The 19,983-nt window shown below is 53.8% G+C and overlaps 10 protein-coding genes across 10 annotated transcripts; 4 read left to right on the forward strand and 6 right to left on the reverse strand.

Annotated features, from left to right (window-relative positions):
* Positions 1-596: 596 nt before the first annotated feature.
* On the forward strand, positions 597-1,554 carry M409DRAFT_68997 (uncharacterized protein; the record flags this gene model as incomplete). The annotated part of the gene is made up of 3 exons (XM_033818084.1): positions 597-713; positions 845-976; positions 1,222-1,554. The coding sequence occupies 3 exons, from the start codon at positions 597-599 to the stop codon at positions 1,552-1,554; spliced, it is 582 nt and encodes a 193-aa protein (XP_033663630.1).
* Positions 1,555-1,679: 125 nt separating this feature from the next.
* On the reverse strand, positions 1,680-3,429 carry M409DRAFT_68998 (uncharacterized protein; the record flags this gene model as incomplete). The annotated part of the gene is made up of 3 exons (XM_033818085.1): positions 1,680-3,128; positions 3,239-3,266; positions 3,341-3,429. 3 exons carry the CDS (start codon positions 3,427-3,429, stop codon positions 1,680-1,682), a joined length of 1,566 nt encoding a protein of 521 aa, XP_033663631.1.
* Positions 3,430-5,110: 1,681 nt separating this feature from the next.
* Positions 5,111-6,538, reverse strand: M409DRAFT_26981 (uncharacterized protein; the record flags this gene model as incomplete). The annotated part of the gene is made up of 1 exon (XM_033808367.1): positions 5,111-6,538. One exon carries the CDS (start codon positions 6,536-6,538, stop codon positions 5,111-5,113), a length of 1,428 nt encoding a protein of 475 aa, XP_033663632.1.
* An 805-nt stretch (positions 6,539-7,343) lies between these two features.
* On the reverse strand, positions 7,344-7,866 carry M409DRAFT_26982 (uncharacterized protein; the record flags this gene model as incomplete). Its single annotated transcript, XM_033808368.1, has 2 exons — positions 7,344-7,703; positions 7,777-7,866. The coding sequence occupies 2 exons, from the start codon at positions 7,864-7,866 to the stop codon at positions 7,344-7,346; spliced, it is 450 nt and encodes a 149-aa protein (XP_033663633.1).
* A 299-nt stretch (positions 7,867-8,165) lies between these two features.
* M409DRAFT_58141 (uncharacterized protein) lies at positions 8,166-9,418 on the reverse strand (the record flags this gene model as incomplete). The annotated part of the gene is made up of 2 exons (XM_033813827.1): positions 8,166-8,515; positions 9,067-9,418. 2 exons carry the CDS (start codon positions 9,416-9,418, stop codon positions 8,166-8,168), a joined length of 702 nt encoding a protein of 233 aa, XP_033663634.1.
* A 1,449-nt stretch (positions 9,419-10,867) lies between these two features.
* Positions 10,868-11,860, forward strand: M409DRAFT_69001 (uncharacterized protein; the record flags this gene model as incomplete). Its single annotated transcript, XM_033818086.1, has 1 exon — positions 10,868-11,860. The coding sequence occupies one exon, from the start codon at positions 10,868-10,870 to the stop codon at positions 11,858-11,860; it is 993 nt and encodes a 330-aa protein (XP_033663635.1).
* A 192-nt stretch (positions 11,861-12,052) lies between these two features.
* M409DRAFT_69014 (uncharacterized protein) lies at positions 12,053-13,459 on the reverse strand (the record flags this gene model as incomplete). The annotated part of the gene is made up of 3 exons (XM_033818090.1): positions 12,053-12,771; positions 12,822-13,262; positions 13,444-13,459. The coding sequence occupies 3 exons, from the start codon at positions 13,457-13,459 to the stop codon at positions 12,053-12,055; spliced, it is 1,176 nt and encodes a 391-aa protein (XP_033663636.1).
* Positions 13,460-14,191: 732 nt separating this feature from the next.
* On the forward strand, positions 14,192-15,133 carry M409DRAFT_58144 (uncharacterized protein; the record flags this gene model as incomplete). The annotated part of the gene is made up of 2 exons (XM_033813828.1): positions 14,192-14,843; positions 14,943-15,133. The coding sequence occupies 2 exons, from the start codon at positions 14,192-14,194 to the stop codon at positions 15,131-15,133; spliced, it is 843 nt and encodes a 280-aa protein (XP_033663637.1).
* A 416-nt stretch (positions 15,134-15,549) lies between these two features.
* On the forward strand, positions 15,550-16,989 carry M409DRAFT_58145 (uncharacterized protein; the record flags this gene model as incomplete). The annotated part of the gene is made up of 1 exon (XM_033813829.1): positions 15,550-16,989. One exon carries the CDS (start codon positions 15,550-15,552, stop codon positions 16,987-16,989), a length of 1,440 nt encoding a protein of 479 aa, XP_033663638.1.
* Positions 16,990-17,442: 453 nt separating this feature from the next.
* M409DRAFT_26988 (uncharacterized protein) lies at positions 17,443-19,825 on the reverse strand (the record flags this gene model as incomplete). Its single annotated transcript, XM_033808369.1, has 4 exons — positions 17,443-18,003; positions 18,063-18,237; positions 19,203-19,717; positions 19,775-19,825. The coding sequence occupies 4 exons, from the start codon at positions 19,823-19,825 to the stop codon at positions 17,443-17,445; spliced, it is 1,302 nt and encodes a 433-aa protein (XP_033663639.1).
* Positions 19,826-19,983: the final 158 nt, after the last annotated feature.

The raw sequence follows: 19,983 nt of genomic DNA on the forward strand, positions 1-19,983 counted from the left end.
ATTGATTCTTGTTCTTGGACTCGAGGCTGGCAAAAGGGCAAAAAGAGTAGACACATCAGGTCCTACCCGGATTCGAACTGTATCTAAGTCAGATGTTGCAACAAGGTCGAGGAGTTGGGCGAATCAACTCACCCGGGCTGAGAAGATGTCAGCTAAGTTCCAAGCGTGGGCAAGGGTAAATCTCATACGTTGCCGGAAGATTCGATGAAAAGCACCGCGGCATGTGATCAAAATCCGCTGCGGACAGTTAGGGTATGCCCAGAACGGTGAAAGCAGAAGGTTACTGACGAATGCTAACCACTACATCATAGAACCTTGCTCTGTTGTACCACGAGGCATCTCGAGTCAACTGTAATTGGTCAATTGAAAGCTCAATTGCAGATATGAAAGCTTCCCAGTCTATTACGTAATAGAGGAGCCTCTACCGTTGCTGGAACGTCGAGTCTACGCCTCCAGATAGAGCAGCTACTTACCCACAACATATCCAAACCCCAGCCCAATCGGCCCAGAACCCATCGAGATATCACCATCGAGGCATCACCATCGAAAGTGACACCATTCCAGTGAACCAAGCAATCAATATCAACGCGTCAACGATGAACAATCCCCCACCCTCCCCATGGCCCACCCCTGCCCTGGATAACAAGGAACTGCGAATGTCCTACAACATCGCCAGGGGCGAGCAGGGGGTTTTGAAGTTTGAGCCGTATAAGGTATGTACAATATGCAGATTGGTGAGAAGGAGGATATGAAAGCAAAATGTTGAAGAAAATGTTCAAAACAATCCACAAAAACCCTAGCATCACAGACCGATCCCTTCGCTAACGAAAGACAACAAAAATAGTCCATCCTCCTCCCCCACTGGCGTTTCCGAACCGTCCCCATAGCAGAAGAATCCTCCCAGACCTTATGGACGGCTTTCGAATACTATGTCAAGGCGAAAGACTTCGTTGGGGCGGATATGGCGAGGAAATTCGTACGTATTAACTCACTCACTCATTTGAGCAATGCTTCCGAGTGATTTTTTTTCTCTATGTATTTGCCGAATTTTTTCGATTGATTTATTGAATTGATTATCGAACGGTGAGAGAAACAATTTTGTATGCCCGTTCTGTCGTCAAATTTATCGTTCTTTTGCAACGTGCATATGAGTTCCCCACCACGATCAAAGCCATTTTTCCCCTTACCCGCCCCCTCACTAACCCCCCACCCCTCCCCCAGATCCAGATGGGCACAACCCGCGCAAAACGCTACGCTAACCACGCCGGCGGACGCAAATACGATCGCACAGCACGGCAAGTCGAAGCCGAAGGAGGCAAGAGGACAGAATTGGCGAAGTCAAAGGGGCACAAAGGTCAGGAGGAGAAGTTGGCTGCGAGTGAGGTGTTTAGGGAGGTATGGAAGCGATGTACGAGTTGTGAGGGGTATGGGGTGTTGAGGGAGGAGTGGAAAGAAAAACGGAAGGATTGGGAGAAGGGGGAGAAGGAGGTTGAGAAAGAGGACGATGAGCAGGACGTCGAGGTCAAGGAGGAGGAAGAGACTGGTGAGGAATGACTAGAACATCGATTCGATCATCATGAAAAGCCATTTCCATTCGCAACACAAAAAACGGGGTATATCCATCCATCCAAACCAACCGACACCAAAAACGCCACCAACCCACCTCTTCCCATCAACCCCTACCAATTCCACGTCCTCGCACTCGCACTAAAAGTCGGTGGCTTCCAACTCAACTTCTCCGGATCAATCACCCTCTTCCCCTTGACCTTCTCCTTCTCCTTCCGCCTCTCCCTCGCCGCCACCACCGCATCCGTCAACACAATCACATGGTTCTTATTGCTATACCGCAACATATTCAGATTCTGCAGGGTGTGCAGGATATCCGCGTTGGTCATCGCGAGCGTCGTGCCGATGTCTTCGACGGAGATGCTGCCGGTGGAGCCGGGGGCTTCTTGTTCGCGCTCGAGGAGGAGGTCGACGATGACTTCCTGCCAGTAGGCTCGGTAGCCGAGGAGACCTAGATCGGAGAGGGGTTTCTCGGGAGAGCCGAGCTTTTGTTCGATTTTGGAGAGTTCGTAGGAGAATTGGATGAGGAGGGCGCCGTAGCCTTTTCGTTGGTATTGCGGGAGGGTGAGGATGCAAGCTACGTTGTAGCCTTCTGCGGATTCTTTTTCTTTGGAGAAGTAGCCGACCAGATGGTGGCCGTGGTCGTCTCGAACGGTCATGCAGTAGAAGAGGAAGGGGTCGACGTCGTAGTAGAGGGTTTTGTGGTCGAGAAACAGTTTCGAGAGTAAGCACAGATTGCGGCACCATGTTCGTTGTCGTCGTCCATCGATTTCGAAGAATGACACGTTCTCGTCGCGGTAGATCTCGTTGCCTGGTGGATGCAAGAGCTGACACTTCTTTCGGTGGCGGCTGAACTGCAGAGGACTGCCAAAGTAGGACAGACAGAATTCGCAGATGTAGACCAAATCACAGTCAGTAAACTCGGCTGGGTAGGGCGAGAAGTACCAGGGCTCAATTTCGTGGTGTCCCATTTGAACCTTTTCAAGATTCCGAACTCTGCTGATTTCGGTCTGGTTTTGGGTCATGCTGCCACCTGTTCGAAGCTTCTCGATCTCCTCTTCGCGTGAATATGGCACACTGTCAGGCACGGCTTTCGCGGCGGCCGCAGCTTCCTGCATATCGACCAAGTCAACGGCAGACTCATCGTCAGGCTGAGGAGTGCCATCGATATCTTCAGTCGCAACAATCGCCAACGTTGGATCCTTGTTTTCCTTGCCGCCAGTCTGCGAAGGTCGTCTGCTCAACTTGGCCGAAACATCAGCTGGTGCAGTAGATCCTTCTCTGGTAGCAGTGCCACTTCGGGATCGTTTTTGGCCAGTTTTGGTGGAGGCTTTCGAATCTGCTTTGGATACCTGTTGATTCTTGGATTGAGTTTTGGCCTGCTTGTTCTTCGGTTCGGCCTTCTCAGGCAAGGGCCATTCGACCTCTTGCGAGAGATCAATACGATCTGCTGCAACCCACTCATCCAGACGTTTGTTGAATTCGACATAGTGGACGTAGAACGTAGGCTGGCCCTTGCGAGTTTGCATCGACAAGATTTCTGCTTTGCGTGTTTCGCCATCCTATCAAGACCTTAGTACTGTTCTAAAAATTTCCAGCCAAACAATTGGAATCATCAGTTCCCATGTACAATGTTTTTGAAGCTGGCTCAAAACAAGCGGGCGCAACTGACCTTGAGGACCATCGCTTTGGTGCCGATTCTGCACAACAAAACACATTAGCAACCCACGAAACTCATATAGTCATCCGAATAGCATCCTGTTGCAAGCCATACCTCAGCGTCGAAAGAGTGGCAATGCCTCTCTCGGTTTTGACCTCTTCCCCACCGCTCGCGCCCGCCTTTCCATCTTCACGAGGCGCCATGACGGCTCAGTAGTTCTCTCTTCAAATCTGACAGGTTTCTCGACGACTTTCGATTTTTGGTGATGGATCGCAGTCGATGCCGTCGCAAGTCGTCGCGAGCTGAAGTTGCGACCGGGAGCGCGGCAAACCTTCCGCGTCCTGAAAGCCAGAACCAAAAAAGTTCAACTTCGCTGCCACCTCTACGACTCGAACTCTCGACTACTTCACAACACCGACAGCGATGTCACGGTAGCAAGAGGATGAGTGGGCCGGATCTGAAGCAGTTGTCGAGCAACTGGAAGAAGCTGCAATCGACACTGAAGACAGACAAGAAGAAGGAGCCGGCACACAGCAATGGCCTGAAGCGCAAACGAGAGCCGCCCAAATCGACATCAGCGACTGCTATCAAGAAGACGAAACTCTCCAACCTCAAACCACGAACCAAGATGGGCTCCTACATCTCCACCCCCTCCTCCTCAAGCGCCCACACCACCCTCATCACCGACCACGACATCGACCCCACCGCCATAACCGCCGCCTACGGCCCCTCCTGCACCGCACCCACCACCTCCCACGCCGAGACCCTCAACACAGGCCACCACCCGACGCACAAACTCGGCAAATTCATCGCCCTCGACTGCGAAATGGTCGGCACCGGCCCACCCCCTCACAGCGACAACGTCCTCGCGCGCGCCTCGCTCGTAAACTTCCACGGCGAACAGATCTACGACTCCTACGTCCTCCCACCCCCAAACATCGACGTGAAAGACTACCGAACGCACGTCTCGGGTATAAAACCCCACCACCTGCGTCCAGGGTACGCGCGGCCCTTCGCGACGGTGCAAGCGGACGTAGCCAAGATCCTGCACGGCCGGATCCTGGTGGGCCATGCGCTGCGCAATGATTTGAATGTTCTGATGCTCTCGCACCCGAAGCGCGATCTGCGCGATACGAGTCGGTATCCGAAGTATCGGGTCGAGAGTGGGGGACGACCGCCGGCGTTGAGGAAGTTGGCGAAGAGTGAGTTGGGGCTGGAGATTCAGACGGGGGAGCATTCGAGTCTGGAGGATGCGCGGACGACGATGGCGTTGTATCGGAAGGAGAAGGGGGGTTTTGAGGAGGAGAATCGGAGGACTTTTGGGGAGAGGAGGAGGGTGGTGGGGAAGAAAGAGAAGTCCCCCGATGTGGAGGAGGGTGAGAGTGAGGAGGATGACGATGATGAAGAGGAGGATTTGGAGTTGTTGGATGGGGAGGATGATGGGATGGTTGAAGAGACTGCGAGCAGACAAGGACAGCCGAAGGCGAAGAAGAAGAAAAAGAAGAAGCGGACGAAGAGGAAGTGAGCAGCAGCAGCAAGGAACAGAGTTGCGATTCTACGACCCTGCTATCCTGACTCTGTACACGGCCTCCAAGACACCAAACCGGGATGCTTTCCAGCACCGTCTATACGCAGTAGAGATTGCTCTCTATACCTCCCAAGAAGAGAAATCCAAAAATTTGATCGCTCCGCCATGCAGCGCGCAAGAAGGGTATCTTGATCATCATCAACGTCATCAACAAGAATGCCTCCCTGAAACCCCCAAAGAAACGAAACGCCATCGGTGCGAAAACGCTGAACCGCAATGAGCAAGACACACCGCCCCATGCCCTTTCCCAACCCTTGCCTTCCTCCTCATTCTCCCACCACCTCTTCATCCTCCATTCAAAGAGGAACATCCTCCATCATCTCCACACCCCCCTCCCTCCCCACCGTAACAATAACGTCCCCCAAACTCTTCGTCGCGAACCCCCCCTCACAATACGAAAAATAATACTCCCACTTTCGCCGAAACACCTCCACCTCCTCCTCGCTCATCCGCTTCTTCTCGCCATTCCGCTCCGCAAACTCCGCCAACAGCGCCGGCCGGATCTTGGTGCTGAAGTTCTGCATGAACGCCTGTCGCCAGAGACGCAGGGTCTTGGCGTAGTGGGGCCCGATGTTCTCGACGCTTTCGGGGATGAGGCGCGGTTCGATGCCGTTTTTTGGGTCGGAGGAGCCGGCGCGGATGGCGGTGAGGAGCTGCGTGATGGAGGGGAGGTGGCCCCCGGGGAAGATGTATCTGCGGATGAAGTCGTCGGATTTGGCGTAGGCTTCGTAGCGGGACTCGGGCATGGTGATGCATTGGAAGACGGCGATGCCGCCGTCGGATTTGAGCAGGCGGTCGACGCAGCGGAAGTAGGTTTCGAGGAATTCGGGCCCGACGGCTTCGAGCATTTCGATCGAGACGATTTTGTCGTATTTGGCTTCTTCGGAGGGGATGGGCAGGCTGCGGTAGTCGCAGAGGAGGACGCGGATGTTGTTTTCGAGGCCCGCGACTTTGATGCGTTCTTCCGCGAGTTTCTTTTGCTCTTCGCTGAGGGTCAGGCTGGTTACGCGGCAGCCCGTCTTTTCTACTGCAAGGATGGCGAAGCTGCCCCAGCCGGTGCCGATCTCGAGGACGTGGTCTGTGGATTTGATGTGGGCGTTCTTCACGAAGCGGCAGAGTTTGCGGTATTGTGCTCGTTCGAGGCTTTCCTGCGAGGAGTGAGGGTCGGATTTGGGCAGCCAGATGGGACAGCTGTAGGTCATGTCTGGGCTCAGGAATGCCGCGAACATGTCGTTGCTGATGTCGTAATGCGCTGAGATGTTCAGACGGGCGTTGTGGAGGGTGTTGGTTTTTCTGATCAACGCACTCAACTTCCCCATGATCGAGGAGCCAAGTGTCGTGCCATTGGATAAGTATTGTCTGTTCACGATGAAGAGCTTGAAGAACTCTGTCAGATCTGGACAGCTGACTTCTCCTAGCATGTATGATTCTGCCAGGCCCATGTCCGCGAAGAGCGCCAGTCGGACCCAGAAAAGATCGCTGAGAACTCGAAGTTCAGCGTGTGGGATCGTATGGACAGTCTTTTCGGTTTCATCATCGCTGGTAGCTCTCCTCGCGCTGCCACAGATTGTGATGCTGCCATCTGTATCTGTGACCGTCAAAGAGCCAATTTGAATGTTTCTGAGCAGTGTGAGGATCGCTCCTCTTGACACCGAGAGGAGTGGCGGCCATGCGAGGGATAGAGGGTAAGATGCCAGCGCCGTGGCACGCTGAACAAGGGTCATGATTTATGTTGTCGGTCCAGGATTTGCCTTTCGACACTGCTGCTCCAAAAACAGTTTCTGTGCGAATTAAAGGCGCAATCGCTGCTGAACCAATTCCCAGATCCGTCTCTTATTGCTGCGCAGCCATTGACGCGGGAATGAAAGGGATCGAGTCGTTACCGGTGTATGACGCTCACAGAGAACAAAGAGAGAGCTTGGGACGAGGATGACAGGCAAAGTGGAGGAAACAGATGACAAGCTCTCCCTCACGACGGAGTAAAAAAAAAATAGAAACAGCAGCAGCAACATGCAGTAAGGTTCCGTCCAGTCAGGTACCGGTCTTCTGGTGCCGCCTCCCAACGAAGCTTCATCGTGTTGGTGGCTTCCTCCTCCCACGAGGCGTACACGGCATTTCTCGGTTCCCGATGAGCTGCGAGACGAGCTGCTGGTTGTGTCGTTTTGGGCGAGGTTGGTGTGGGTTTGTTGATTGGTAGACGTCATCGATCGGCCGCGAGGGGAATGGTTGCTATGCATCCCATTCCCTAGTTTCGCTGACTTTGCCCGCTTGGTGCCCTGCTGCTGGGAGGATTGCACCGTGGCCGGTCTTTTCATGCCGTCGGTCGAATTCTGCCGTTTGTCGCTCGTATAATCCGATGGCATGTGAAGATGAGAGTGATGACCCGTGGTGAGTTGTCGATGAAGAATCAGGACTTCTCTCCGTCTCCGTCTGATCGTGGTGGGGCAGTCCTTGGCGATGTCCCAAGCTCACGGGTGATATGCAGGAACAATTCCGATGGTGAAACTGTTCTTCAACCTCACCACCCAGTCAACGGTCCTCCTTCTTCAACTTCTCGGTCTGCTCATCAATCTCTCCTGCTTCCTTCTCATCCCCGTCCCGAACCAGCTCTCCGTCTCCCCAAACCCTCTTTTCCTTCTCATCCCAAGCTTTCTGAGCCTCGTCGAGCACCTGACGACACGCTTCGACTAGCTGGTGCTCCGTTTCGCCGGGACTGGTGCAGCGACAGAGGCCAAGCTCTGCGATGCGTACGCCATCTTTCGCCATATCGAGAAAGCCAGGCTGCTCAGAACAGCCCAGGACCATGCATGCACGGGCACGAATCAGCAATGGTAGATCAGCGTTCCCGAGCAGACTGCGCGCGGTGCTAACGGCGTATTCGTCGCGATCCTACTATGAGGCAGCATGTCAGCTCGATCAACGCCAGCTACTTCTCGCGAGACGGAAATGCAGGAGTAGGTACCTCCCGATGCGCCTTTACCATGGCCTCGTCGAGAGCATAGTACGTGCGGATCGTATTGTTGGTAAGTTGATCTTTAATCGGGGTAGCCATGATGTGGTGATTTTGAGGACGTGAAGGAGCGGGAGGGTTCAGGTGAGTTGGTGATCAGCTTGGTGATTCTGAATGCACAAGTTCAAAGACTTGGTGGCACCTTCCGTCTTCCACAGACGAGGCAGTCGCGCAAAACTGTTGGCCAAAAGAGTCTCCGACGCGGGCCTTCCGCTTCCCGTAGACTTCGGCGCCTCCATCCACCGGAAAACCGGGAGCCAAGTGTGACGATGCTGGAGCGTCGTCTGATCTGGAGTGGGTCGCTCCTGACGAAGAGCAAGCGAGCAGCAAGAACAGATCTGTCAAGGCTGGCCAGTCCATCGCTGTTCCACAAGATCGATGACGGCGACATGAGGCTTGATGTTGGAGCTGCTGCTAGTACCGAAGGCGAGGACGAGGCGGTAGGGAGCGATGAAGATTCTGCTGGCGATGCTGGTCTGGGCGGCATGGCTGAGAATGGAAGGCATGGACCCAACGACGCCATAACAAGTGTCTATTAGGCCATTCTTTCCCACGAAGGTCTGCAAAGACAGCTCACCTTCGACCCGGGTCTGTGCGCACTTCTCGGCAAGATACACGTGTTGGCCAACGATCAGACCGACCCAGATGCCGAAGACTACCTCGATGTTCTCATGGGTCGGATCTCCGATAGCTACCTCAGTCAGGCCCAGCAGGGGTGAGAGTCAACTGGGTTACAAAAACAGCATCACGATGACTCCTCCGGCAACAACGACTGAACTGGCTCGCAACTGTGATAGCTTTTGCTTTCTCCCCTCTTCAAGCATTGCTCGAACACAAGTCTGCGTTTCATCGTTCAGTCTAGCTCATCGTGGTGGAGAAAACCATCACTCTTTGGTCCCAATATGTGATAGTATATACATCAGTCTTTGGATACTTTGCTCCGACTTGTACCCCTATCTCTCACGAAACAACCAGCGAAGCTGCGATTCTGGTTTCGCTCTCGAATCCACATCGGCCCTTCCAACAGCTGCAAACAAAAGAATGACGAGGGTTGCAAGAGCAAAGACCAGGCCTACAGGAAGCCGGAGGGGCTCGAAAAACACCCACAGCACCGCCAGAACCACGTCTAGAACGAGGAGTGACACCATCGTCGACTCTAAAACAGAAGACGGTCAGCCGCCACTCGATGGCATGGACCTGCAGGAAAATCGCCGAATCAAAAACAAAGCCAACAAGACTCACCGCGCTTTCTATAATCAAAAACATCCATAGTCTTGACCTTCTCTTCAATCACCCGGGCCGAGACTTCCTTATAGAGGACCCATCCCGCTTGCAGCCCGAAAATCTCCACGAACAGGCGGGCGGGGAATTGTCGGAATTCTCGTCCAGATCCTACGGTCCAGAGTCGTGCGAGCTCCTGAGCTTGCTCACTGTCGATGCTGTACTGCTGGACGAGCACGTTGACGATGAAGCTCCGGACCTCGCCTGAGTGTGCTGATTCTGAGGGGGCTGGGATCGGATCTGTGAGGTGGTTGATATTGGGACTATCTTCCGGGACTCGGTCGTAGGGGAGATGCTCGCTCTGGACGTCCATCTAGTGCGTGTGGTGTTGGGAAACGTTGAAATGGACGCTTGTTAGGGATCGAGGAACAGAGGTTAGGACTCCATAACCTGCCAAGATGCTGTATTGTATCCAGGCTCGGAACTCGGCCGTGGCCAAACTCTTGATTCTTGGCGACAAGACGCCATTTGACTTTCAATCCTTTGATGTGTCACCAACGTAAAGGCTATACAGCATAGTGTGCTAGATCACGATGGTTATGTGAATCATGCATAGCTGAGTATGGTGCCTCTCCTTCTAGCTACTGCGATGGCCTTCTGGGCAGCCATCGCACTCCGCCTTGGCTTCTTTCATCAGCTATAGCATGCAGTTGTGCGGCGCAATGACTCCAGAATTTTGGTTGCAATGTCATAGGATCAGTGACGGGGCGGTTGTGAATCAGAAGCGAGCTCGAGAACCCCTTCGAGCATGACAGTCATCTGTAGTGCTGACAGCACCCGAATCAATTCTTCGCCATGCTCACAAATATGTCAGTAGCTACCATATAGTTTTGCCTTTTGTAAGGCCGCTAGCGCGGGATTCGCCATCCGTATAAAGGCTGCACAGGAGTTGAAGTCGGCGAAGTGCTGTCCCCACTTTTTATGCCACGGCCTGAGGAGATTCGTGCCTGAGGCCAGTAAGGATCTGACTTGGGGGGTAGCGATAGCGATTGTATACTATTTAAAACGCAAATCAACCTTGGAAGCAACTCACTGCTGTCGCGAGATAAGTTGATCGTAGATTCGCGGCTATCTCGCCCACCTACACCCACATGTAAATACAGGAAGTCTAGGATCCCTTCACTATGCCAACCAGTAGTCTGTCACAGGCGGTAGTGGCGGCAATTGACCGATGGAAACCAAGGCCGCAGCGATGAAAAATCTGGCAATTGGGCAGCAACACAGTGGAATATGGCCACTGACTGTCTGACAGCTGGGCGTCTTCTTCTATCGTCTACACGTCTCGGGCCATTTGCCGTGCAAGCTCCAAAGTGTGTTTGAGTACCTGCATACACGTCTTCACAGGCTGCTGATGCGTTGGGGCCAAGCGCGATGACATCGTCTGTTCTCCTTTGGCGGGGTCATGCTGTGGTGGAGATGATGGAGATAAGCAGAGAGCATATTGAGGAGGACACGGCATTGGAGACAATATTTGGTAAACATGAGAGGATTCTGTCGAGTAAAGAGGAGAAGGATGATGGGATTTGATTGACGGCCATGCGTGAAATTGATTAGAGTTTCACCCCGTGCACGGCGGACCGACGTCAGTGCTGCCTTCTGCCGAGATGTGGAGATCGGCGGCGCATGTGAAGCTCGACACAGGCGAAAGCAGTCGCGATACGAGCGGAATGCTCTCCTCCGCCACCTAGCCATCTCCTCTCTGACCACCACACCCAGCATCACTCCATCTGACGTCTTGGATACAGACATTCCCCGCGCCAGCATGGCGGAGAAGACTCTCGACCAGGCCAAGCTCAAGGCCTTCGAAAACGCGGCGGCGGGCCACGATGGCGTCTTATCTGACGAGTCCGGCGAGATGATCATCAAGCCATGCACCGACCACGAGATCGCTTTCTACCAGGAAAGTCTGCACCACCACCCCAAGTTCTACGAGTTGATGCCGCTCTTCATGGGCACCCTCCAGCTCGGCGCTCCCGCCAACGTGCCCGACGTCACAGCTCCGTCAGAGCCAGCCGACCTCACCCAAGACCAAAAAGACAAGCAACTGCTGCACGGCCAAAAGATCGCAACGGAAACCGCCATTGTGCTGGAGAATCTGGAGCATGGCTTCAAGAAACCGAATGTTTTGGACCTCAAGCTTGGCGCACTGCTGTACGACCCTGAGCAGACCAAGCCCGAGAAGGCAGAGCGGCTGGACAAAGTGGCGGCCGAGACGACCAGTGGCTCGCTCAACTTTCGCATTGCGGGGATGAAGGTTTGGAATGGGAAAGACTACGATGTCTATGACAAGTTCTATGGTCGCAAGTTCAACAAGGACAACATCAAAGATGGTTTCGCCACTTTCTTCAGCAGTCTCGGCGCCGCCTCTAGGCCAGACGATGCACGTGAACTGCTGGAGACGATTCTGGCTGAGATCACCAAAGCACGACACAGCTTGGAGAGGTCGGAGTCGAGGATGTACAGTGCTAGCGTTTTGATTGTGTACGAGGGAGATGCCGATGCCTTGGACACTCTCATGGGCAACCCACCCAAGACTCCACGGGTTGACGAGCGAGCACCGACCAACTTCGAGATCAAGAAAAGCCAGGAGGAAGAAGACGAAGACGAGGAGCAGCCACCCGTCACGCACCGTGTCAAGATGATCGACTTCGCCCATGCCGCCTGGACACCTGGCAAAGGCCGCGACGAGAACGTCATCAAGGGACTCAAGAACGTCGAAGACCAGATGGATGTGCTGATCGCAAGGTTCGAATAACGCAGCACCATGAACGAGATATGAGAGACGAAAGTTAAAGGGGCATGCATCAACGCACATGGCCGTCATCCCTCCCACGGATACCAATACGGCGACAATCGATCGCAATGCAGCGAACCGAGATCTTTAGACATGATACCCCTCTTGTTACAGAGCCCAAAAACAATTCAAGCCAAACCGCAATGGCTAAGCTCACCTTTCAATCCCAAATTCCTCAAAGACCGCCTCAGTATGCTCCCCAACAGCCGGTATAGGATCCATCCTAACCTCCCACCCCTCCCCATGCCCCGCCGGCTTCAACGCAGGAATCCTCCCCTTCGGCGTCCCCACCTCCATCCACCGTCCCCTCGCCTCAAGTTGCGGATGCGCCCAAACCTCCCTCATCTCATTCATCTTCGCATTCGCAATCCCCGCCTTCTGCAACTTCCCCAACACCACCTCCGCCTCCAAATTCTGAAACTTAGCCTCAATAATCCCCTTCAACGCACCCCGATTCCGCGACCTCGTCGCCGTGTCCTTGAACCTCTCGTCCCGCACTAAATCCTCATCCTCCAAAATTTCATGACAAAACACTCTCCACTCCCGCTCATTCTGCATCCCCAACATCACCGTCCCGCCATCGGCACCCGTCCGAAAAGGTCCATAAGGGTAAATACTCGCATGCTCGGCCCCGGCTCGGGATGGGGGTTCCTGTCCTTCGTAAGCGTGGTATAACGGGAAGGACATCCACTCGGCCATGGATTCGAGCATGGAGATGTCGAGGTGGGTGCCTCGGCCGGTTTTCTGCCGGAGGAGCAGCGCGGAGAGGATGGAGGAATAGGCGGTTGTGCCGGCTGCTATGTCGGCTATGGGCGTGCCTGCTTTGGCGGGGTGGCTGGGGGTGCCGGTTGTGGAGAGGATGCCGGATTCCGCTGGATAGTATATATGTTAGGATGAGGTGGTGAGTGGGAGGTGGACGTACCCTGAATGAGCAAATCGTAGGCCTTTTTGTCCCTATACGGTCCACTCCCCCCATACCCACTAACATCACAAACCACCAACCTTTCATTCCCCTCCCTCAACACCTCCCACCCCAACCCCAACCGCTGTGCCGCCCCGGGCGCGAGATTCTGCACAAATACATCCGCTCTCTTTATCAACTCCTTCAAGGCGGCCAAATCTTTCTCATCTTTCAAATCGAGACATACGGATTCTTTGCTCCGGTTCGTCCAGACGAAATGGCTGCATTGGTCTTTCACGCGCCGGTCGTGGTGTCGGTTGAAGTCTCCTGTGCCGGGGCGTTCGATTTTTAGGACGCGCGCGCCGAGGTCTGCGAGGTGCCGGGTGCAGAGGGGGGCGGAGATGGCTTGTTCGAGGGAGACGACTAATGTGCCGGTTAAAGGGAGAGGGGGTGGTTTTGCGGCTTCTTGGGATTTGGGTGGGGAGGTTGTGAAGGGACGGGTTTGCAGGTTGTTCGAGATCCGCAGGTATGATTTACAAGCGGGTTGGTGTCTCGAGGCTCGAGCATCACTTTGATTGTAGAGGATCGGTCTCGTGATCGGGATATTCGTGTGGCGATTTCTGGCTGCAATCCTTCGGTTTACGTTCGTTAAGATGCATCTTTTCATAGCCCTATCCCGGTGGTATGCTGCGCTAAGTCCTTGAGTTCGGATTATCCGAGTGCTTTGGTATTGTCTGGAGTTTGGAAGTCATCGAGCTGCTGTTTCCCATCATTGCTGATGTCGAGGTGGAGGTGATCGGCAATTTCTCCGCTATCGGACTGTGCAAGTAGCAGGACATCCTGGTGAGCATGTACAACATAAGAGATAGTTTTCCCGATTCGTGAAGATGAGGTGGAAAACAGTAGTCGAATTGATTCAGACCCTTTCGTACGTACATGACCATCGCTGAAAGTGTTTTACGAAGCGCGGATGATGCGGGTTGCCGAGGGTCGCCAATATTCCCTCGACAAGCAAAGTAAGCGCCCCAAACCGTAAGTGCAAGTCGTAAAGAGGCTTCTCACACCAGTTGTCAAATTATAATCAGTGCAGCGATGCGGTAAATATTGGAGGAGGTCCAGATGGGAGCCTCGCAGGTAATGGCATACGCTGTGTTACTCATCTCTCGGCAAAGGGTGATTACAAAACAGCCTGCGAATTCATCAGCCTTTTTTATCTCTTTGATCACTGTGATAGAATATTCAGACGCTCGAAGTGGATACCGGTGGCACTGCGGCCCCGACGTTTGGAGATAGGACGATTGTGTCATTCCGTGTGGATCGTATAAGAAAGCGGACATTGCTAGCTGGAAGTCCCCCTTGCAACTGCTGTTCCCTTACGAAGCCTTACGAAGATGTCGACTATCGATAACAATGCGCTGTTTCAGGTCTCCGGCCTTGTCGCCGTCATCACGGGCGGTGGTTCAGGCCTGGGGAGGATGATGGCTCGGGCGCTGGCGTCGAATGGAGCTGCGAAGGTCTATATTACAGGACGTCGATTGAATAAACTCCAGGAAACCGCCGAGGGATACCCGAACATCGTTCCAATCCAAGGGGATGCCACCGACAAGGAGTCGTTGAAGGCGGCCGCGGATCAGATCAAGGCAGAGAGCGGCTATGTGAACTTGGTAATCGCCAACAGCGGTGTCAGCGGCCCAGGAGTAAAGCTTCAACAAGATCCCTCATTAGCGCAGGTGCAGGAGCACTTTTGGTCATACTCTGCCGAAGATCTCAACAATGTCTGGGCCGTCAACAACACCGGTGCATTCTTTACGATGGTGGCTTTCTTGGAATTGCTCGACGCAGGGAACAAGAGCCAGAAGACGCCAGGTATCCAGAGTCAAGTCATCTTTGTTGCAAGTATCGCGGGATACTCGAGAACATTGGCCACCACCGTCGCTTACGTCCCTAGCAAGGCGGACAGCGTCCAGCAGGTCAAGTTGTTCTCATCGTACTTTGCGAAGTACGGCATTCGAGTGAACGGGATTGCACCAGGGATCTATCCAAGTAAGTCCAATTGATCATCGCTTCAAAGCAAAACCAGCCGCTGCCTATGCTGGCGGATTGACTAGTGGTGAAGTTTCATGCTAACGCAAGTTCTTGCAGGCGAGATGACCGAAGGCATCACTGATCGGCCGGGTTTCAATGTGGGCACTATCCCAGCAGGAAGATTCGGCACTGAGGAAGACATGAGAGGGACCGTTTTGTACCTCGCCTCGCGTGCGGGAGCGTACGCAAATGGTCTCGTTCTCGTTACAGATGGCGGAAGGCTGGGCCAGATTCAGTCGTCTTACTAGAGAAGCCATACATCGGAGAGTGTGTTGCGTAGATTAGAAGAAGATAGATTTGTGGGAATAGATGGAAAGGTTGATGGCAAGGGGTGAGGGAATGTTTTGTTTCGATGCATTTAGAGTTTGAGGTTTCCTGACTAAGCATGTCCGTGCACCTTTTCTTTGAACCTCACGCCTCGATCTGTTTTGGACAATCAACAAAATAACCAAAACCTCGAGAGGAGTACTCCAAAAGACCGACTCTGAACACCTTCCGGCCTGGAATCCTCGTTCTGCTGTATCTGTCCAAGCGTTCGAGTCGCTCTCCCGCTAGTCAGCATCAAGTCAGAGTGAATTCCAGACACTGCGACCGACATTGAAAGCCGAAGTATAGAAGGCCGATCGCACCAAAAGGCCTCCAAGGCCTCTCACTCTATCTGGCAATGTCCTTACCCGGCCTCTCACTACCAGGCCTGGGTCCAGCCAGGGCAACCTCCTCAACACCCATCACCGGAAATGCTTCCGCATCACAAGCACCTCGAACGGAGACTATTCAACCACAGACGGAATGGCGATTCGAAGTAGCATTCTCCCAACGCTACAACATCAAGCTCGAGAGCGGAAGTGCTGAGCTGTTCGGGGTAGAGCTTGCGCCCAAGCAAACCTACACATTCTCCGGATTCAAAGGCGCAGTCTTCACATGGCAGGGCTGTCAGCTCGAGATCACTGGTACTGCGGAGAGCGAGTATGCAGGTCAAGAAACCGAGTATGCTGTCGAATGGCTCAATGTTCACGGCATGCTCAAGACTCTTCGATATCAGAGTCGGGGAGATGGACCCAGAGTGCTGGTGGTTGGACCAGATCATGTCGGGAAGAGCAGTCTAGTCAGAAGCCTGGCGGCATGGGGTGTAAGGAGTGGTGATGCACCAACTGTGCTGAATCTAGACTCGAGAGAAGGCGTCTTGGCCCCACCCGCCAGTTTCACCGTCGTCACATGCGACTCTTCAATGGATGCTGAGAATGGCTATGGTATCAGTCCAATGTCTGGTCCCACCGTCTCAGCAGTTCGCACTCCTCTCATCTACAGCTTCCCTTTCGCTTCGCCAACTGAGAAGCCAGAAGCCTTCAAAGGACTCGTCACCCGCATGGCTTTAAGTGTCACCAACAAGCTCGAGGAAGATACCGCAATCAAGCGCAGCGGCCTCATCATCGACACTCCCGGCTCACTGAACGATCCAAAGACGAGCTACGAGCTCATTGCTCATCTCGTCTCGGAATTCAGCATCAACGTCGTTCTCTCCATCGGCTCCGAGCGGCTTGCAAGCGACCTCACCCGCAAGTTCGCCGCCAACAAGTCTCCCGAGGAGACCGTGACCGTTCTGAAGATGACGAAACCCGGCGGTGCAGTCGAGCGAGACAACGCATTCATGAAACAATTACGAACACAACAAACCCGCCAGTACTTCTTCGGCTCCTCAAAAGAGTCCCTCAACCCCCACTCTCACACATTCGGCTTCAACGACTTGGACATCTACCGTGCCAAGTCCGCCTCCATGGGCGACGCAGACAACCCTGAAGCAGCCGATGACGATGACGACTACGACGTCCCCTACGCCAACAAGCCAACCAGCAACGCTACTTTCGAGAGGATCACGCCTTCCACAACGATGACGGGAGGTCTGGTGGCGATCAAGTTCTGTCCTGGCGATAGTGACGAGCAGACGGTGCGAGATAGTGCGGTGATGGGATTCGTGTACGTGTCGGATGTGAACGAGACGAAGAAGATTGTGCGGTTTCTGGCGCCTCATCCGCAGAAGTGGAAGGATCGTGCGCTGGTATGGGGTTATGGGTGGCCGGAGGCGGTGGCGGATTTGGTGGTTTAGCGAGCAGGCGGTTTCATACTGATCGGGACTATGGTGTCTGTAGAATATTCGTCCATTTGAGCATGACATTACTACAATGGCAAGAGACTCGCCATGGCATAGTCAGCCCTCGGCTCACAGGGATTTTTTGTCAGTCTTCGTTTCCGTAGCTTCTATAGGCAGTGGATTCAAAGAATGCGATGAATTAAAGAGAACGACTCCTGATGCATGATGCACGTCACTCTCATTTGTGGTTGCAATTTAGCTAGGCCAGCAGGCGATGCGCTCATCTTCTTTAATTCCCGGCCTGCATGCTTGTACCCAGCCTTGGTGTATGTGTCTTGGAAGTCTCCTTGCTTTCTCCATTGCATCTCTGATATCCATGCCACCCCGGCACGTCTAAGACATTTAGACCATGCCCTTCTCGTGGAGAAAGGGGCAACGCACATCCTGCCGTGAGCGGACCCCTGACGCCTACATCGGCATCAACGCGTGGTGATACCCAGCGATCTGCAGGAATCGGGTCACATCCTGCGTCGGCCTGGAAGTCCAAAGAGTCCGCACGACGCGATTCTGCTCCTCCGCCTTCCTGATAACAACCGCGATCTTGAGAACGCCCTTGCGGCCGCCCATCTCCTCCACCTCGCGCTCCAGATCCGCAAAGAACGCCATCTTCTGAGGCGTGGTAGCCTCTCGCACCGCGCGCAGAGCCATCTCGTTGTCGAGCATGTCGAGAACGTCGAGCACGTCGGTTGCTTCCCCTGGTAGTTGCTTCGCTTGCGGGACGCAGAGGACGTGCGGGCTGTCGAGGTTGGGTGGCACGATGTCGATGGTGGTGATGAGAGGCAGGTACTCCTTGTTCTGCTCGAGGAAGGGGCGGATGCGCTCCACGCGCATCTTGAAGATGGCGTGCTTGAAGCAGGTCTCTTTGGCGCGCCTGTGGATGGCTTTGTCCGCTGCGAGAGCGACGAGCAAGGGGTGCATGATCCCCTTGGGAGTGACGACCGCGACGTCTGTGAAGACGAGTTCTTGTATCTATGATGGATAGGTCAGTGGGTGGCTTGGTATGGTTTGTTGTTATGAGGATAACTTACGTGGTCTTGCAACTCCTGAGGGAGTGCGAGGAGGCGGCAGGTCATCTGTCCGTCGGACTTGGCCATTGTGATGGAGTGATGTGGGGTGATGGCGGAAGTGATGTGGGAGTTGACAGTGGACGTGAGCGCAGAAGCGAAGTCGAAAGTGATGTCGAGGGTGATGTCGAAAGTGAAGCTCGGACGGGAGTGAAGTGATGGTCAGCGCCAGAGTCGTGCTGTTGCCACGCAACAGGAGTGAGCTGGACGGGGATCAAACGGATCATAAAAGTGAATGAAGGCGAGTCGCTATAAGTATGAACTATGGGAAAGGGACATGTCATCTATGGCAACTCTTATAACACCCACAGCTTTCACTCTACTGTCTTAGGTGGACTCACTTTGTCTCTTCGAAACATAGTATCTATTCCTATTCCTACTGGATCGCGCTGTACATCTCGGTGAGACAGTGTCGTTCCATACCAACAAAGAATGTAACCGCTGAGAAGGACGGATTGTACGACCATCCCTTGCTTCCCTCTTACCTTACCCCTGAACGTGCTATTCAAGATCTGGAGCCAACGATCCAGCGACATTTGCTACCAGGCGCGAAGATTTGATCAAAGGACGTGTAGAGTCTTCAAAATCACTCTCTCGCTGTCCGATGTATCTGCACTGCCATCGCGAGAACGGTTGGGCGGGTCCCGTATCGAGACAACTCTGCATAGAAACGACCCAGCTGCCTGTTAGAGACGGCGGCAATCTCTGTCAGTCTCTGCTGTACGAGGTTGTCAAGAACATGATGTGGGCTTTGTGAGTTCTGGAGATCATGGGAGACAAGAGCAAGACGGACTTGCAACATTTGCATTTTTTCCTGCTATCGCTCACTGGCACGTCAAATTCATCCAGTCCAAAGCGGATCGTCGTTGCCCACCGTATCATCGTCTCTCATCGTCTCTCATCGTCCCTTAGTGTCTCGTCGTCTCCCAGTGTCTCATCGTCTCTCAGCGTCCCATCATCATCAGCGTGTCGTCGATCTCAGCATGTCGTCGTTCTCAGCATGTCGTCGTTCTCAGCATATCACCATTCGAAAGCCCTTGCCCTTGTTCCCCAAATCTCCTTCTTTCTTGCTTCTCTTGCAACTCTTTCTTCCTCTATGGGTACTTGGCAAGATCAAGTGCCGTCTTGACCGTAGCTTCGAGGTCGAGGCCATGCACCCACTTGCTCCAGGCCACATTTCCTCCATCCATGACCTTGACTTCGATCTTGAGAGTGAATGGTAGCAGTCCGTACTTCCGCAGCTCTGCCTCGTCCGCCTTGAGCCGCATTCTGCCCACAATGGCCTTGGACACTGCTTCTTCCCGGTACAGCAAGTACTCGAAGGGTGATGTATCCATGAGATTCTGCGAGACCTTTGGTCGCTTGACGAATGGATCGATCTTGATGCTTATGCCGTCCATGCGGATCTCCTCGATGTGGCGAACATGGGGCTGGGCGTTTTGGACGAAGGCCTCGAGGTTGAATTCGCCTACTTGAAAGGCCGCGTGCTTGTAGCAGGTCTCTTTGGCGCGGCGGTACTTCTCCTGGTCCTTTCTGGTGCGCAGGACCTCGAGGTACGGCGGGTTGGGGGTGGCGTCGGAGATCACGAAGACGTGGGAGGAGAAGTGCAGCTCTTCGATCTAGAATGCGCGTCAGTAGTGTATCATCGGGGCCTGTAGAGTTATGATGGCGCTCACCATATCCTGCAGCTCGGTGGCCAGGTCGAGGAGGCGGAAGGGAGAGGCCATTGTGCCAGATTGCGCTCCTTTCGCACTAGTCGTTGAGAAGGACAAAGAGACGGACAGTCAAATGCGTAGCATGGTTGGAGGGAGAGCGACGGGGATAACAAAGGATTCTTTGGGTGAGGTTGTTGTTCAGCGTGGAATCGAGCGGCGGCTTCAAAGAA

Source organism: Zasmidium cellare (assembly GCF_010093935.1).
Source record: "Zasmidium cellare ATCC 36951 unplaced genomic scaffold M409scaffold_34, whole genome shotgun sequence".
Lineage (NCBI taxonomy): Eukaryota > Fungi > Ascomycota > Dothideomycetes > Mycosphaerellales > Mycosphaerellaceae > Zasmidium > Zasmidium cellare.